This window comes from Ornithorhynchus anatinus, chromosome 19 (genome assembly GCF_004115215.2).
Source record: "Ornithorhynchus anatinus isolate Pmale09 chromosome 19, mOrnAna1.pri.v4, whole genome shotgun sequence".
Classification (NCBI taxonomy): Eukaryota; Metazoa; Chordata; class Mammalia; order Monotremata; family Ornithorhynchidae; genus Ornithorhynchus; species Ornithorhynchus anatinus.
In genome coordinates this window covers 1,650,455-1,664,234 of record NC_041746.1, presented here as the reverse complement: position 1 = coordinate 1,664,234, position 13,780 = coordinate 1,650,455, and the positions used below count along the sequence as shown (strand labels likewise).

The 13,780-nt window shown below is 64.8% G+C and overlaps 1 protein-coding gene across 3 annotated transcripts in view; it reads left to right on the top strand.

Annotated features, from left to right (window-relative positions):
- The window catches only part of HEATR1 (HEAT repeat containing 1), a 36,559-nt gene that overhangs the window by 18,370 nt on the left and 4,409 nt on the right, over nucleotides 1-13,780 (top strand). For all 3 annotated transcript variants that reach the window (XR_005661116.1, XM_039914825.1, XM_029047668.2), the window contains exons 20-37: nucleotides 390-582; nucleotides 1,361-1,533; nucleotides 2,132-2,296; nucleotides 2,890-3,132; nucleotides 3,360-3,491; nucleotides 4,423-4,526; nucleotides 5,361-5,504; nucleotides 6,411-6,529; nucleotides 6,631-6,752; nucleotides 8,060-8,188; nucleotides 8,962-9,192; nucleotides 10,388-10,517; nucleotides 11,002-11,162; nucleotides 11,749-11,795; nucleotides 12,138-12,261; nucleotides 12,489-12,629; nucleotides 12,781-13,076; nucleotides 13,529-13,679. Coding sequence is in view for 2 of the 3 variants with exons in the window: in XM_039914825.1 (XP_039770759.1) it covers nucleotides 390-582; nucleotides 1,361-1,533; nucleotides 2,132-2,296; nucleotides 2,890-3,132; nucleotides 3,360-3,491; nucleotides 4,423-4,526; nucleotides 5,361-5,504; nucleotides 6,411-6,529; nucleotides 6,631-6,752; nucleotides 8,060-8,188; nucleotides 8,962-9,192; nucleotides 10,388-10,517; nucleotides 11,002-11,162; nucleotides 11,749-11,795; nucleotides 12,138-12,261; nucleotides 12,489-12,629; nucleotides 12,781-13,076; nucleotides 13,529-13,679 (2,805 nt within the window). In the remaining variant the exon portion in view is untranslated. The remainder of the gene's footprint in view (nucleotides 1-389; nucleotides 583-1,360; nucleotides 1,534-2,131; nucleotides 2,297-2,889; nucleotides 3,133-3,359; nucleotides 3,492-4,422; nucleotides 4,527-5,360; nucleotides 5,505-6,410; nucleotides 6,530-6,630; nucleotides 6,753-8,059; nucleotides 8,189-8,961; nucleotides 9,193-10,387; nucleotides 10,518-11,001; nucleotides 11,163-11,748; nucleotides 11,796-12,137; nucleotides 12,262-12,488; nucleotides 12,630-12,780; nucleotides 13,077-13,528; nucleotides 13,680-13,780) is intronic.

Genomic DNA, 13,780 nt, shown 5'->3' with positions numbered 1-13,780 from the left:
TTAGGCGGGTCGCTTCACTTCCGGGCCCCGGCGCCCCCGTCTGCAGAATGGGGCTTCAACCCCCGTCCTCCCTCCCTCCTCCTGAGACCGCGAGTCCCACGCGGGCCCTGACGATTCGTTCGTTCAGTAGTACTTATTGAGCGCTTACTACGTGCAGAGCACTGTACTAAGCGCTTGGAATGGACGGATCGGGAACGGACGGTCTCGTACGTAGCCCAGCACGCGGTCCGGGGCCCGGCGCAGAGTAAGGGCTTAGATACGGTTATCGCGGCCCCTTATCCGGTTTTCTCTCCGGCCCCTCTCGTCGAACCTTCCTCGGACGGTCCGGTCGTCGTCCCCCCTCCCGCCCCCCCCCCCACCCCACCTCACCACGCGCCTTTTCTTCTCAGGAACACCTGGAGGACTCGGCCGAGCTGTTCACGTTCCTCTCCACCCTGTGGACCTACCGCTGCAGCCTCTCCGACCCGCTGCACTGCTCCGTCAGCGCGGTGCTGCAGGTGCGGGCGCTGTACGCCGGGGGGGCCGTGCTGGCATCGCAGACGGCCCAGAGGAAAAAGCAGCTGGCGTCCGCCTCCTCTCCAGGTACCCGGGGGACCCCGACCCGTGGTTCCGGCCGGGAAGTTCTCCCCTCAGGGCGGCGGAAAAGAGAGGGAATTGAGCCTCGCGTTCTCCCGTGCGCAGTGACCCAGAATTTCCAGTGTTGAGTGCGGACTCCGTTATACGGCGCCGCCCTAAGTGTTTGGGAGTACAAGAACCCAAAGTGCCGCGGGGTGAGAGGACTGAATTTTAGGCTTGAAGTTCCAGCAGAGCTGGAGGAGGTCTTCCCCTCGGCCCAGTTTAGTCTTGAGCCTCCCCGGCGTTCGTGGGGGAGAACGCGAGGATTTTTTTTATATATTTACTGAGGGCTTACTGTGCGCAGGGCACCGTCCTAAGCCCCTGGGACGGTACAGTACAACCGTAAACGGGCACGTTCCCTGCCCGTGACGGGCTTACGGTCCAGAGAGGGGCCTTTTCGGGCCGGCGCTCTCCTTCCCGTCACGCGGCCGGACCTCGGGCACCTTCCCCTCGTCCCCCGCCGCCTCCCTCCGGGGCAGGGAGGGCCCGAGGCCCGGAGCGGCGAAGAGACTCGCGGGTTTGAGATTGGAACCCGGGCCCCGGGACTCCCAGCTCCCTCCTTGGACCTGGAGATCCCACCCTTCCCAGGACCCAGAGGGAGAGAGGCGTCGTCCCTCCCTTTTCGCGCCAGACAAATCTGTGGACGAGGTGCCCGGCGGGGATCGCTCCGGTTCGGGCCGGGGACCCGGCGCCGCACTCGGGGGGTGCAGGTGGCCCTCCCTCTGACCGTCTCTGTCTCCTTCAGTGGTGGTGTCCTTGCTGATCAATTTGGGCAGCCCCATCAAGGAGGTGCGGAGGGCCGCCATTCACTGCCTCGAGTACCTCGACGGAGAGAAGGGGTCTCCGTTCCACGCGGTCGTCCGTCACGTGGTCCAGAAAGCTGAGGAGATCGTCTCAGATGCCACCTATATCGTCCAGGTAAACGCCGCCTTCTCCCCGTGGCCCTCCTCCTCTCCCCCAGCGGTCACGGGCCTCTCTGCCGTCGTATCGTGTCGACGCCGGGGTTTCCGATGCACGATCTTTGGATGAGGCCGCGGGCCTGCCGCCATCCCGGAGTTTTCGGTAGACAATTCGATTGAAGGTTGAAGGAGGGGTTTTTTTTTAATCTAGTATTTTGAAAGCGCTTCCTTAGCGCCGGGCCCCGTACTAAGCGCTGGGGTGGTCGGACGTAGTCCGCCTCACCTGTTCCACGTGAGGGTGACGGTCTGAGGAGGCGAGAGAACAGGTGTTATTTTTTGGTGACGGTGTGAAGCGCACGGAGGTTCTGCCCAGATCAGCCGTCAACCTCGTCGATCAACCTCGTATCTATCCCAGCGCTTAGAACGGGGCTTGGCACAGAGGAAGCGCTTCACGCGTAGCGTCGTCGTCAAATTCAAGGAAAGCCTCGAAAAAGGACCCTCGGGTCACTTTTTGGGTCGGTCGTCCCCCGGAAATTATCTGACGTGCGCCACGAGGCCCCCGCCCCCCCCCCCCCGGCGACTCCCTTCCCCAACTCTTCGTCTCTTGGCCGTTCCAGGATCTGGAGAGCCTCTTCACAGAGCAGCAGGCGGAAAATCAGCAGAAATCTCCCCAGAAGCTGTCCGGCCCCCTCAATCACCTGCTGTCTTGCGTCCACGCCCCCGGCTGTCCGTCCTACATTGTGAAGAGCCTGTTGAAAATCCTCCAGGGAGTCAATAGCGAGGTGCGTCGGGGGCCCGGGCCGGTTGCGTTGAGGCGGGGCGACCCACGGGTTCGCAGGAAGAGCCGCGGGGTGGCCGAGTGGATGGGGCGCGGGCCCGGGAGACGGTAGGACCTGGGTTCTGATCCCGGCTCCGCCGCTTGGAGACCTCGAGGGCGAGGCCGTTCCCGCCGCAGTCGGTGAAACGGAAACACACCGAGACTTTCGATCGGCAACCGCGCGTGGGAAGGAAAGCATTCCGGGGGCGGGGGGGGGGGGGGGTTGGGGGACGAGAAAACGATTAGAAGTGACACGGCAGTGAGCTGCTCCTCCTCTAAGCTCCTTGTGGGCAGAGAACGTGTTTAGCGACTGGTACCCGCCCGAGTGCTTAGTACAGTCCTCCGCACTAAGCGCTGTCCCCCGAACAGTCCGCGGTAAGCGGAGTGGAAAGATTTCTGTCGACGTTCTGTCTCCCCCTCCAGGCTAAGCGCGTGGTGGGCGGGGAACGGGTCTGGTTGTTGCTACAGCGTACCCTCCCTAGCGCTCAGTACAGCGCTGCGCACCCAGCGGGCGCCCCATAGATACGAGCGACCGCCCCCGCTGTCCTCGCCTTTCAGGCGGTGCTGTGCCAGCTGCTGCCCACCCTGGACCGGCTGCTGGAGAAGGCGCGGACGGAGCCGGCCGCCGTGCCGGCGGACGAGGCGGCCGTCCTGCAGCTGGCCCTGGCCAAGTTCAACGAGCATTCGGCCCCGCTCCTCCGCAAGGACCCGCGGAGCCTAGAGCTGTTCGTCAAGGCGGTGCAGACCCCCCAGCAGCCCCGCAAGGGGACCCCCGCCCCCCAGCTCACCGCGCTCGGCCAGGTGAGCGTCGCCCGCCCCTGGGATCCGGCCGCGGGGCGCTCTCGATATTTGAGAGGGGAGAGCGGCGGCCGGGCGGCGAGGGAGAGGAGGAGCGAGGAGCGTGCGGGGCGCCGGGTGGATAAACGGGCCGCCCTCGGCTGTCTTTGACGGGTGGATCGTTCGCTCCTTCCAAACGGCGATGCCCGCGCCCGGCGCCCTCCTGCCCCCCGCCCCCCCCCCGCCCGCAGATGACGAAGCCGTTCTTCGCCGCGGTGTCGGACGAGAAGATTCAGCAGAAGCTGTTGGGCGTGCTCTTCGATTTACTGTTGAACTGCAAGAGCCCCGTCTGCGCCCAGACCGTCGGCAACGTTTTCAAAGGGGTGAGCGCGCCCCAGTCGGGGGCCCTTCCCATCCACGCCCCCACCCCCCCCCCCACCCCCAACGCCCCGGGGGGCAAGCGCCAGGCCGAGCCGGCGGAGCCGTGATTTCCTCCGCGGCCGGGGGAGACGGCCGCCGTGACGGACACGTAATGTTAATATTAATCGCCCCATCCGTTCAGCTCTTACCGTGTGCCGGGCCCCGTACCAAGCGCTGGGGTGGACACGAGGTAATCGGGTTGGACGCGGTCCTCGTCCCACGTGGGGCCCCCGGTCTCAGTCCTCGTCTTACGGATGAGGGAACTGAGGCCCGGAGAAGTTAGGTGACTTGCCCGAGGTCACGCAGCGGACGAGGGGCGGGCCCGGGCTCTATCCACCGTTCGCTAGTGAAGCGGCGTGGCTCGGGGGAAGGAGCCCGGGCTTGGGAGCCGGAGGCCGTGGGTTCGAATCCCGGCTCCGCCACTCGTCAGCTGTGTGACCGCGGGCGGGTCTCGGTGCCTCAGTGACCTCATCTGTAAAACGGGGACCGTGAGCCTCACGGGGGACGACCGGATTCCCCCGCATCTCCCCCGGCGCTCAGAACAGTGCTCTGCACGTAGTAAGCGCTTAACGGACACCGGCGTCGTTATCGTTCACTCACGTTCCCCGCCCGCGGGGGGCCTGCACCCGAAAGGGGGAAACGGGCGACGGGAGAAGTAAACGGCAGCTACGGACCTAAGCGGTGCGGGGCCGGGAGGGGGGGGGACGAATAAAGGGAGCGAGTCAGGGCGACGCGGAAGGGAGCGGGAGGAGAGGAGGGCTTAGGCAGGGAAGGCCCCTTGGAGGAGGCGCTCCTCGAGCGAGGCTTCGAAGGAGGGCGGGGTCGTCGTCGTCGTCGTGCGGGCGGGCTGTTTTAACGAGGGACGGGGTCGTCCGCGCTGGGACGTCGTTTCAGATTTCCGTCAACGCCAAGCAGATCAGCCTGGAGCTGGAGCTGCCGGACAAGAGCAGGGCCCCGGGGACCGTCCAGCAGGCCAGGAGACAGAAGATGCAGCAGAAGTAAGAGGCGGGCCGCTCGGTCGGTCCCCCGTGTTCATCGGGCGCTTACTCTGTGCTAAAAGCTCGGGAGGGCACGGTGAGAGGGACGCGTTCCCCGCCCGCGCCGAGCTTACGGTGTAGAGGGTGTCCCCTTCGCCCCTGCTGGGACTCAGCGGATTCCCCCGCGGTAGAATGAGACTAGAAGAGCGGCGCGGCGCGGGGCGGGGGGGGGGGGGTGTCAGGCGGTCATGGGTTCTAATCCCGCCTCCGCCACCCGTCTGCCGGGTGACCTCGGGCAAGTCGCGTCAATTCGCCGGGCCTCAGGGAATGAGGATCGTAACGGGAATTGTAACTGTAACGTGAGCCCCGTGTGGGACCGGCACCGCGTCCAACCCGATGTGCTCGTAGCCGCCGCGGCGCTACCGTTCGGTGCCTAGCGCGTAGTGAGCGCTCAGCGGGTACCACCGTCTATCCGATGGGTAAACGGAAGGGGCCGTCGGACGGGCCGACGGGGCGGGGGGAGTCGAGAACCGACGAGGCCTAGTGGAAGAAGCCCGGGCCTGGGAGTCAGGGGACCCGGGTTCTAATCCCGGCCGCGTTGACCCCGGCCCGGTCACCTCGCCGCCCTGCGCCTCGGTCTCCTCGCCGGTAAAACGGGGATCCGGTCCCCGTCGTCCCTCCCGCGTGGACCGGGGCCGCTTAGACTGCCGGACCTAACTGGCCCGTTCCCACCCCGGCGCCGGGAGCAGCGCCCGACCCGTAGCGAGCGCCTAACAAACAGAGGGGAGAAAGAACGACCGGAGCGTGTCTCCGGCTACCGCGGAGAGACCCTCAACCCCCCGCTCTGTGGCGCAGGAAGTCGCCGGACCCGGAGGCGGTCCAGGAGGTCGGCAGCGTCTCCTGGCAGAGGGTGACGCTCATCTTGGAGCTGCTGCAGCACAAGAAGAAGCTTCAGAGTCCCCAGGCCCTGGTGCCGGCCCTCTTCAACCTCCTCTCCAGGTAACGGCCCCCACGGGAGGTCACGTCGGCGGGCCGGCCCCGCTCCGCTCCCCGGCGGACCGGGGCTCGAGCGACGCTCGGATCTCTTCTCCGTGGTCGCGACGGTACAGGCCGACGGCCCTTGGGCCGGACGAGCCGGTCCGGCGGCGGGAGCCGGCCCGCGGCCGCGCCTCGGACGGGTCGCTTGACCCCGAGCTGCAGAACGGGGCCGGGTCAGTTGCGGGCCCCGTGGGGGACGAGAGAGCCGCGCCCGGTTTCCTAACCTTGAATCCGCCCCCGGCGTCCGGCGCGTAGTCAGCCCTTGGTAGCGGCCCACGTGACCGAGTCCCGAGAGGAGGCGGGTGGACTTGAGCGAAAGCGGGAGGGTTTCTGTGAGGAAGAACTCGTTAAAACGCGTCAGCGTGAGAAGATACGGGCCGTCCGAGGGAAGGAGCCGTAGGGCCTTCCTGCGGCTTGAGGGGAGAACGGACAGCGAGCGTCCCGGGAGATTAGGTTTAAGTCGTTGCCCCGCGCGGAGGCAGAGGACTGGCTCGCCTGACCCTCTCCCGTTCGTTCAGATCGTACTTATCAGGCGTCGAACGCCGTACCGAGCGCTCGGAAAGTACCGTTCGCAGACAGAGACGGTCCCTACCCAACGGCGGGCTCCGCTTCCCTCCCAGGGCTGGACCCCGGGATCTTTAAATCACTCTCGGGCCCCTCGCGGGCGCTAATCGCGTCAGATCGGAGCGGCGTTCTACACCGGGCCCTTCGGGGGCAGGGGCCCGTTGTGGAGGGAGCGTCCTGTACACGCCATGGTGCCGGGTTTGGTTTTTTTTTAGCTAGCTCAAACGGGCCGTGTCCCGTTCCCTCGTGGCCCAACGCGGCCCTCAACCGCGTCTCCCCTTTGGCCGTGCCCCCGGCCCACAGGTTCTTGGAGCTTTTGCCGGTGGAGCAGAGAAACCTGGAGTACACCAAGCAGCTGATCCTGAGCTGCCTGCTCAGCATCTGCCAGAAGCTGTCCCCGGACGGGGCCCGGATCCCCAAAGGTAAAAGAGCCGGGGCCGGCAGAGCCGGGGAGGAGGGGGGTCCGTCTCTGACCCTCCGTGCCTAGTGACCGGGATTTGGGGGGGCGGTCCCGCCTCCTCAGACGTCCTCGACGAAGAGAAATTCAACGTGGAGCTGATCGTCCAGTGCGTGCGGCTGTCGGAGATGCCACAGACGCACCACCACGCCCTCCTGCTCCTCGGGACCGCCGCCACCATCTTCCCGGTGAGTCCCGTCTCGGGGGTCTGAGGGCTGGCGGGGGGGGGGGTTGGGTCGCCAGCTCCGGGCCCGGCCCGCGACCCCGAGATCCCGGAGAGCGGCAGGAAAGCCCCTCGGGAGCCGCCGGGGAGAGAACGGGAACGAGCCGCTTTATCTCAAGCTGTTCTGTCTCGCCGGGTTGACCTCGTTCGTTCCCGGTTCGGAAACGGGCCGTTGCTGCCCGGTCCCCCTCTAAGTCACGTTCTCCGTTTCGGCTTTTTTTTTTTTTTTTTTTAAATGGTATTCGTTAAGTGTTTAATAATAGTGATAATGATGGCATCTGTTGAGCGCTTACTGTGGGCCAAGCACCGTTCTAAGCGCTGGGGAGGATACAAGGTGATCAGGTTGTCCCACGTGGGCTCACGGTCTTAATCCCCATTTTAATAATAATAATAACGTCGGTATTTGTTAAGCGCTTACTATGTGCAGAGCGCCCTTGTAAGCGCTGGGGTAGACACAGGGGAATCGGGTCGTCCCACGTGGGGCTCACGGTCTTCATCCCCATTTTACAGATGGGGTGACCGAGGCACAGAGAAGCGAAGTGACTCGCCCAAAGTCACGGCTGACGGGGGTGGGGCCGGGATTTGAACCCATGACCTCTGACTCCCAAGCCCGGGCTCTTTCCGCCGAGCCACGCTGCTTACTGTATGCGGTACTAAGCGCTGGTGTCGAGGGAAAGGTGATTGGGTTGGATGGACATTGTCCTTGTCCCACGTGGGGCTCCACGGTCTTAATCCTCATTTCCCAGATGAAGTCATTTAGGCCCAGAAAGGTGAAGCGACTTGGCCGTGGTCACACGGCAGGCGAGTGGCCCAGCCGGGATTAGAACCCACGTCCTCTGACTCCCAGGCCGCGCTACTCCCCACGGGCCACGTTTTGCCTCTCCGTCTAATGACGGTACCTCCGTGCCTGGGATACCGCGGGGAATTCCGGTCCCTGGATCTTGGCAAGGGCCTTGCGGTGGAGGAAGAGATTCTAAGGGAAAATGACCAAAGGGACGGGGCAGCTTCCGTGCCCTGGTCTGGACAGATAGCGTGATACGGTAAGCGGCATGGCCTAGGGGAGAGAGCACGGGCCTGGGAACCGGAGGACCTGGGTTCCGATCCCGACCGTTCCGCAGCGTCTCAAACCCGTGCGTCCTGTCGTGCCGTTGGGTTCCCGCCCGTCCGCCTCCGGGTCCGCGTCGTGAGCGGAGGCCCGAAACGGGGCCGGGTTTAGAAAGTTCCCCGGCTTGGACCCGCAAGTCAGAGCTCGGCCTCTCCGGTTTCTTCCAGGATAAAGTTCTGCACAACATCATGCCCATTTTCACCTTCATGGGAGCCAACGTCATGCGCCTCGACGACTCGTACAGCTTCCAGGTCATCAACAAGACGGTGGAGATGGTCATTCCGGCTCTCATTCAGGTAGGCTGGCTCGGCCACGCGCCGTCCCCGGAACGGCCAAGGCGACGGGAAGCGTCCCGACGGCCGCGAGACGCAACTTGTTTGGCCGCGGGAGCTCTCCGCCCGGCCCGGCCCGGCCGGTCGCCCGTGGCTGATTTTCAAACGGCGAGGCCGTTCCGGGCCCGGGCGCCAACGGGACCGTCGCCTCCTGGCCTCGGGTTAGGACAGGTGACGGGCGATGGCCCGTGGCCTAGTCCGAGCCGCAGAGAAAAGAGTCGAGAAGGTAAGAGGTGAGAAAGCCGCGTCGAGCCGGCTTTTGCCCGGGAAAATCCACGGATTTCAGAGCCGCCCGCCTATTCCGATCGATTTGGAAAGTACTGCGTTTCGAGGGTCCCGCCACGTGCAGGGCCCCGGGTCCCAAAGCCGGCGGCAAAGGAGCCGACGCTCGGACTCGGTCCGCGGCCCTCGGGGGGCGGGGGCGGGGCGGGGAGGGTCTCCCGATTGAAGGAATTTAACCGAAGGTCACCGAGTTTGCCGTTTCCGGGGGCGGGGACGTTTCTCCGATCCTCGGAGAGGCGGCGAGGGAGAAGATTGTAGGGGGGCCCCGTATCGCAGCGTTTTCCCGACAACCCCAGGCCGGGGACCCGGCGGGCCCCCCACGGCCCCGGCCTCTCGGGGGGCCCCCGCCCCTGATGGCGTCCTCGCCGAAGCACCCAGCACGGTGTCCTGCGCGCGGTAATCGCTCAGTAAATACGCGGGAGCGAACGTGTGAATAACGGTCCCCGTGACTGCAGGCGGACAAGAGGGGCTCGGGGGCCATCCGGGGGAACCTGGAAGAGATGGTGGTGAAGATCATGAACGTGTTCGTGGACGCCCTGCCCCACGTGCCCGAGCACCGGCGCCTGCCCATCCTGGTGCAGCTGGTGAACACCCTGGGCGCCGACAGGTTCCTCTGGGCCCTCCTCGCGCTGCTCTTCGAGCAGTACGTGACCAAGACCGTGCTGGTGGCCGCCACCAGAGAGAAGGTGAGAGCCGGGACGGGGGTCCTGGGCTTCCCGGGGGAAACACCCCAAAGGTGGGGGATTTTGCCTGGTATTTTCGAGTCAGGTCGGACACGGTCCGGCTCCCACTCGGGGCTCCCGCTCTCCGTCCCCGTTTTATAATGATCGCGGTGTCTGTCGAGCGCTCATCATGTGCCGGGCACCGAATTAAGCACTGGGGTGGCTACGGACAGATTGAGTTGGACACAGTCTCTGCCCCATGTGAGGCTCACGGTCTCAATCCCCATTTTATGGGCGAGGGGACTGAGGCACAGGTGGTAATGACGACGATGGTATTCGCCCACTCATTCATTCAGTCGTATTCATCGAGCGCTCACCGTGTGCAGAGCACTGTATTCAGCCCTTGGAATGTACAGTTCGGCAGCAGGTAGAGACGATGCCTGCCCGACAACGGGCAGCGGTCTAAAAGGGGGAGACAGACAGCAAAACCAAACAAGTAGTCAGGCATCAGTACCGTCAAAATAGATAAATAGAATCACAGATATGTGCACAATCTTAGATATATACACAAAGCGCTTACCGTGTGCCGGGCTCCGTATTAAACGTGGGGTGGATACAAACCAATCAGTTTGGATACAGTCCGTGTGCCAAGTGGGACTCACAGTCTTCATCCCCTTAGTGATAATGTTTATAATAATCACGGTGTCCGTTAAGCACTTACTGCGTACCGGGCCCTCTTCCGAGCGCTGTGGTGGTTACAAGCGAATCGAGTCGGACACGGTCCCTGCCCCGCGTGGGGCTCACGGCCCCAAACCCCATTTTGCGGATGAGGGAACTGAGGCCCGGAGAAGTGACCGCTCAAGGTCACACAGCGGTCAAGTGGCAGAGCCGGGTTTAGAATCCAGATCCTTCTGACCCCCCCAGGCCCACCTTGTAGCCGTTAAGCCACACCGCTTCTCGGTGGGGATTTAGAACCCTCCCCGCCGCACGCCGGCCCCGGCCCGGCCGCCGTCCAGGCTCCTCGGTGAACTGGGGTCTTCCGGGCCGCCCGAATGACGCGGGGAGGGCGTTGGGGGCGTCTAAAGGCCGGGCGTGCGGGCTGAGAAGCGAAGCCGCGTACGTTCGGGGGCAGAAACGCACGTCGGGATGTGTACGTGGGCTTTTCCCTCCCTCCGAGAAAACGGCCGCCTCTCCACCCTGTTCCCTTGACCTTAAGCAGGACACCGTCCTGGAGGCGGACACCGAATTCTGGATTTCCATCTGCTGTAAATTCAGGGCCGGGCAACAGATCCAGAGCCTGCTGAACATTCTCCAGTACCTCACGAAACTGCCGGAGAATAAAGAGGAAGGTAGGGAACCCGAGCGGGGGCCCGTGGGGAGAAGAGAAGCCGGGGAAAGGAGAGGCGGCAATGGGGGGAGATTTTAGCGGGGCCTCCCCGGTCCGGATGCCCTCCGGCTGACCCGAGGGGGTGAGGTCGAGTGAGCCCTTGTAGAGAAGGGAGAAGACGGGGGCTCTCCCAGGCGCCGAGTAGAGCGCTCTGCACGCGGTAGGCACTCGACAGAAACCTTGCTCGATTGGCCGTCCCTCCGCGGACTCGAAGAAGCGTGGAGCTGGGAGAGGTTTGGCCGCGGCTGGGTGTCGCGGCGTAGAGGAGGAGCAGCAGCGAGGACGTGGTCCCGCGACTTGGGTTAGGAACGGCCCCCCCCCCCCCCCCCCGAGGAGATCCGAAAAAGGGACGTGAAAAACAAAGACCGTTTCCACCGCCCTCAGACCGGCAGCTCTGGTCTCGGGGGAGGACATCGAGAACACCGTCTCGCTGTTCTCTCTGCCAGAGGAGCCCAAAAAGACAAGATTCCACAAGGCCAAAAGCCAGGCACCGGCCGTGCAGATCTTCAACGTGGAAACCCACACCAGCAAGCAGCTCCGGCACTTCAAGTTCCTGTCGCTGTCCTTCATGACGCAGCTCCTCGCCTCCCAGGACTTCATCGCCAAGGTCCGGACGGGCGTCCCCCCCCACCAGGCGACGCGGCCTCTCCCGGGGGCGTCTCCTGAGACGCCGGAGGGCCCGGGTTCTAATCCCGGCCCTGCCGCGCGGACCCCGGGGCGAGTCGCGCCGCTTCCCTGGGCCTCGGTTTCCTCGACCGCGAACTGGGGATTCGCCACCCGTCCTCCCTCCTGCTTAGTCCGTGGGCCCCAGGAGCGACGGGGACTGTGTCACCTCTGCCCCGGCGCCCGGGACACATAGTAAGCGCTTAACCGGTGCCACGGAAAAGACAATGGTGGTATTTATTGGGCCCGCACGATGACGATAATATTAACGGTGGTATTTATTACGCGCTCACACTGGGGTAGATACAAGCTGATCAGGTCGGACACGGTCGGTGTCCCGCGAGGGGCCGACGGTCTTAATCCCCATTTTACGTGTGAGGGCACTGAGGCCCGGAGAAGCGAAGCGACTCGCCCAAAGTCACAGAGCAGACGAGGGGGGGGATCCCGGGCCATCCGAGGGGCAGGCGAGGGCCCTCGTTCGGTTCAGCGTGCCGACCGGGCCATTTTCGTTCGTTTTCTCCTCACACCAGGTGGCCGAATCCGGTTACACCAGACGAGTAAAACGTCTTGAACGGAGGTACGTCCGTTTTGGGGGCACGGCGACGCTCTCCCTCTCTCTCCTTGAGCCTCCTCTTGGGTTCAGGGAAGAGGTTCCGTTGTGGTCGGGGATCGTCTCCGTGAGCCGCTTGGATTGAACGGTCCAAGCGCTCGGTACGGGCCTCTGCCCCCGGTAACCGCTCGGTTAATGCGATTGAACGAGCGAGAGGTCGAGGCGCTCTCTGGGCCCCGAGAAGCCGGCGTTGCCGTCCCGTGAAACCGTGGGTCGAGAAGAGGGTCGGGGCTCGGGAGGGCTGACCTGGGGACGGGAGGGAGGGGGTGTTGCTTTGGCCGACGGCCAAGCGTCCCCGCCCGGTTTCAGGTTCTTAGAAGAAGTTCTCTGTTACATCAACACGGTGGTCCGCTCCGTGGAGAACAACCAAGACAAGCTGACGGCCAAGTTTTGGCGGGCTCTGCTCAGCAAGGCCTACGACCTGTTGGACAAGGTGAGCTGGCTGCTCCCCCCCCCCCCCCCCCCGGTCTTGGGAATCGCGCAGACCTCGGGGCACCCCGTGGCCGGGCGCGCTCCGGGGAGGGGCTGTTCCCCGCTCACGGCCCGAAAAGCCGGCCCCCTCCCGCCCGTACGTCCGCTTACGGACCCGCGTCCTCCGCCCTCCTCGGCCGGGCCGGTCGGAGGAGGGAGACTGACCGTGGCGGCCGTTTCCGTCCGCAGGCCAACGCCCTGTTGCCTCTGAAGACCTTCCTGCCCATGATTAAAGGGCTGATGGTGAACAAGCTGCCTTCGGTGCGGCGAAAAGCAATGGAACTCTTGAATAACCAGCTGCACCTGCGCCCCAGATGGTCGAAGGACCAGGTATACGACGGGGGTCTCCCCCTCTCCGGCGGGAGTCACGCGTCGCCCCGAGGCCGGAGCCGAGGGGACCGCGGTTGTTAAAGAGCGGGCCGGCGTCTGTCTTCTCTCTCTCTCCCCGGCGCCCCTCTCCGCCCTCTCCCTCCACGCGTAGGTGGAGCTCCTGTTGAAATTGATCCCGCACCTCCTAGCCATCGCGGCGCGGAAGACCGGAGCGGAGGAGGAGGAGGAACAGGCCATCAACAGGCAGACGGCGCTCTACAGCCTGAAGCTCCTGTGCCGGAGCCTGGGGCCCGAAAACACCAAGTCCTTCGTCCCCGTGCTGGACGCGGTGATCAGGCTGATCGCCCAGGAGGGGAAGGAGGAGAGGAACGTGCTGGGCAGCGCGCTGCTCTGCGTGGCCGAGGTCACCTGCACCCTGGGCGCCCTGGCCATCCCGCAGCTCCCCAGGTACGCTCGCCGCAAGTCACCGACGAAGCGCTTGACCGCGTGCGAAGCCGCCGGACGAAGCGCTCGGGGAGAGCCCGACGGAACGGACCCCTTCCCTGACCCCCCAGCGAGCTTTCCGTCGGTCGGATCGAGCGCCCGCCGGGCGCAGAGCACCGTACCGAGTGCTTGGGAGAGCAGAGTCGAACGATTAAAAGACGCGTGCCCTGCCCACGACGAGCTTTCCGTCGGTCGGTCGTATTTATGGGGCGCTTGGGTGTGCGGAAAGCACTGAGACCTTGGGAGAGTACAGTCGGAGGGTGAACAGAAGTGTTCCCCGCCCACGGACAGCTTGTGATCTAGAGGGCGAGACGGACGTGAACAGCAATCGATAAATGATTTAGGTAGGGGTCGCGGGGGAGACGCCAGCCGCCCCCCACCGCCGGACATCACCAGTCCTCTTGTGGTTTCCCTAGCCTGATGCCCACGCTGCTGAAGACCCTGGAGCGGTCCGAGGAGCCGGTCTCGAGCGAGGTGTACCTGCTGAGCGCCGTGACGGCCCTCCAGAAGGTCGTCGAGGCCCTCCCGCAATTCCTCAGCCCCTACCTGCGCGGGATCCTCTTCCAGGTGGGCCGCCGGGGCGTCGCCCCGGGCCGAGGCGGGCGGGGGTCGATGGACGAGCGGGCTCCCGGCGTTGACCGGGAACTCTGCCGACGGGTCACCGGGGC